At 43.7% G+C, this 3,511-nt stretch overlaps 1 protein-coding gene across 1 annotated transcript in view; it reads right to left on the reverse strand.

Moving 5' to 3' along the window:
- KIAA2012 (KIAA2012 ortholog) overlaps nucleotides 1–3,511 on the reverse strand; it is a 112,771-nt gene that overhangs the window by 11,212 nt on the left and 98,048 nt on the right. Inside the window, exons 16-17 of the mRNA XM_023510383.1 lie at nucleotides 3,011–3,101; nucleotides 924–1,089 (exon numbers count right to left, since the gene is read on the reverse strand). Coding sequence (XP_023366151.1) covers nucleotides 924–1,089; nucleotides 3,011–3,101 — 257 coding nt within the window. The remainder of the gene's footprint in view (nucleotides 1–923; nucleotides 1,090–3,010; nucleotides 3,102–3,511) is intronic.

The raw sequence follows: 3,511 nt of genomic DNA on the forward strand, positions 1-3,511 counted from the left end.
GGCGCTTGAGGCTCAAAGGAGTAGGGCACCAGCCCCATACACCGGGCCCCATATACTGGAGGTGGTGAGTTCAAACCTGGCCTCGGCCAAAAACTGAATAAAAAAAAAAAAAGGCTAAGAGTAATTTCACAGGACAAAATAGAAAGAAAATACACTATGATCTGCCTCTTTTCTTAGATACTAAATCATGGTCTGCAGAACTAGATCAAAGGAGAGCAGTTTTCACCCTTGATAGATTGGTAATGCCATAACTGATAGTTAACTGTTTTAAATCAAAGCCATCTTTATTCCCTCTTGCATTATTTGCTAACTTTCAGAAAACATCAGGCAGATGACCACAACCATGTCAGTGTTTATTTTTCTTGCTGGGCTGAGAAACAAGGAGCATTCTTCTAAGAGAAAGAAGATAGCAGAATGGAACCATGTCTACCTACTTAGTACCTTTGTAGGAATTAGAAAGGGGCATCCCTCATGCCTGTAATCCTAGCATTCTGGGAGGCACAGGTGGGTGGATTGTCTGAACTCATGGGTTTGAGACCAGTCAGAGACAGAGCGAGACCCGATCTCTAAAAATAGCTAGGAGTTGTAGTGGGCACCTGTAGTCCCAGCTACTTGAGAGGCTGAGGCAAGAGAATCACTTGAGCCCAAGAGTTTGCTGTGACCTATGATGCCACAGCACTTCACCGAGGGTGACAAAGTAAGATTTTGTCTCAAAAAAGGTGGGGCATCCCATCTCTCGGGAAGATGCAGCCCAATGCTGAGGTACAGGGCTTGGGGAGTGCACCACTAGCTGGACTGCACCCCCCTCCTACTTGCTATGTCAGGTGCCCACATACAGGGAATAATCTACACAACCTTACATGGTATCCTAGATGAGATCCAAGTAGGGCTCTCGGACCAAGCTCTCAGATATGTACACTTACATGACTGATGCTGCCTGATGTCTGCTGGCCGAATGGACTTGGTTCAGCCTTTCCTTCTCTTTCTCTTGGAAAGACAGATGTATCCACAGCACCCAACTTCTGTGGTGACTCAGGCCCATGTCCTGGAATTTCTCTGTGTAAGTGATGTGCATCATAATTTTCACCCCTTTGAAAAGAGCAAACCAACAGGACTTAACTAAAGAAAAAACATTGGTGGGAAGGAGGGAGAAGTGAACAAACCGTGACTGAGCGTCTGTTCACTGCAGGCAATGTGCTGGGTACTTGACATATTTAATTCTCTTTTCCTCAACACTTCTCTGGATAAGGGAGATTAGAAAGATTTCGTGTATACATCCTAGCACTCTGGGAGGTGGAGGCCAGAGGATCACTTGTGCTCAGGAACTTGAGACCAGCCTGAGCAAGAGCAAAACCCCACTTCTACTAAAATGGGAAAAATTAGCCAGGTGCTGTGATGGGTGCCTCTAGTCCCAGCTAGTCGGGAGGCTGAGGCAGGAGAATTGCTTGAATCTAGGAGTTTGGGGTTGCTGTGAGTTAGGCTGACATCATAGCACTCTTCATGATTATTGATAATGAAGAATTAGAAATAGCTCAGTAAGGCAGACTTATGCCCTTTGGGTACAAAGGCCACTAAAAATGAACCACATGGATTGCAGTAATAGCAGCAGCAGCAACTACTTGTGTGCCAGGCCTGGTTCTGGGCATTTTATTTTTTTAGCTAAATGAGTATTCTATTTACTGTGTTGTGCTAGCATAGGGCCTTACTGTAGAAACTTGAGAAATATTTGTTGAATGAGGTAAACGGAATTTCCTGTAAATACACGAGCCTTTAAATCTTTTAATGTCACTTTATAGAAACTCATAGAGGAAGTCTCCTTTAGAATTTAGGGCTAGGAATATTTTCTCCGAGGAACAGGTATGCTACAAATGAGAACTACAAACCTTTTGCTCTTTTTTTCTCTTTTTCTTTCATGAATCTCTGTGTCAGGAATCTCTGTCAAGTTTGAAATTTAGTCACAGTGACTATAATGGCTTTTGTGGCGTGTTTGTGGGTTGTTTTATTTTTGTTCTCCTGATTAAAAATTATTTCCTTTTTATTTTATCTTTTTTTGGTGGGGGAGTGGTTGTTATAAGTAGTCCTTGAGCTCAGGAGTTCAAGACTGGCCTGAGCAAGAGCAAGACCCCATCTCTATGCAAAATAGAAAAATTAGCCAGGGCTTGTAGCAGTGCCTGTAGTCTCAGCTATTCAGGAGGCTGAAGCAGGAGAAGCTCATGAACCCAGGAGTTTGAGGTTGCTGTGAGCTAGGCTGACACCATGGCACTCTAGCCTGGGCAACAGAGTGAGACTCTGTCTCAAAAAAAAAAAAAAATCAAAAAATAGAATTTCTCTGATAGCTGCTTCATTCATCCAAGTGTCCTTCTCCCTTTATTCCCAGAGAACACAAAATCTTTTTGACATAAGGGAGAGTCCTTGCACTACTGGTAGGCGAGAGTAGGTTTTCAAGTCACCACAGCTCACGAGCGCTCACACAGATAGTTCCAGATGGAGGCAGAGAGGCCATACCACCTGCTACTGCTAAAGGAGTAGGTCAAATTACTGGGCCACGCTGCTGGTCAGTGAGCTCATAGTAAGCACCTAAGTGAGCAGAATACAGAGGAAGCACTCAATACAGGTTAGCAATTATCATTTGTATTGGTACTAGGATTAGTAGTATTATTGATTTTACTCAGAGTGAATGCTAAGATGAGAAACCAAGGTTGAATTGATAGGCTTCCACTTTCTAGGCATCTCTGTACAGATAATATGGACAAATGGAAGAAGCTGTTTCTGCACTGTTGAAGTTAACTTCACTCATTACCCACACAGCCAAAGAACATGGCTTAAGTAGGAAGACATCACAATATAATCCTCCCCAAGAGTCTTTGTTTCTTAGACAACTGTTTAAGTTTGGCTGTCAGAGCATGCTGTCAGCTGAGGATTCTTATGCCTCTCAGAAAACAAAACAAAAACTAAATTCATTGAAAAGAAAAGCAGAGAAGTCCAGGCCATTACAACTTTGGACACTTACCCATTTTGCACAGTATCTGCCTCAGGAGTCTGGATGTGCTCAGCCAGGGGAGCACTGAGAGTGCTGATGCTCACACTCCTTGGCTCTGGGTCTGTGAAAACAAGGTATCCTCAATTGGCAAAGGACAACAGGTAATTGTCTCAGGAGGAGATTAGACGTGGAAAATTATTTACCTGATGAGTAGTTAAATGTATGCAAATCAGGACAGTGAGGCTTGCAGATGCTCATGGCAAGCAACATTAAGAGGTCAGGCATGTCATAATTGACTTAACCAAGTAATTTAAAAAATTTATATTGAGGCTTGGCGCCTATAGGTTACGGTCGTTATGGTGCCAGCCACATACACTGAGGGTGTTATGGTGCCACACCAAGGGTGGTGGGTTCGAACCCAGCCTGGGCCAGCTAAACAATGACAACTGCAACAAAAAATAGCCAGGCATTGTGGCGGGCACCTGTGGTCCCAGCTACTCAGGAGGCTGAGGCAAGAGAAAAGGTTAAGAG

This window comes from Otolemur garnettii, unplaced genomic scaffold (genome assembly GCF_000181295.1).
Source record: "Otolemur garnettii isolate 467f Iridium unplaced genomic scaffold, OtoGar3 scaffold00013, whole genome shotgun sequence".
Lineage (NCBI taxonomy): Eukaryota > Metazoa > Chordata > Mammalia > Primates > Galagidae > Otolemur > Otolemur garnettii.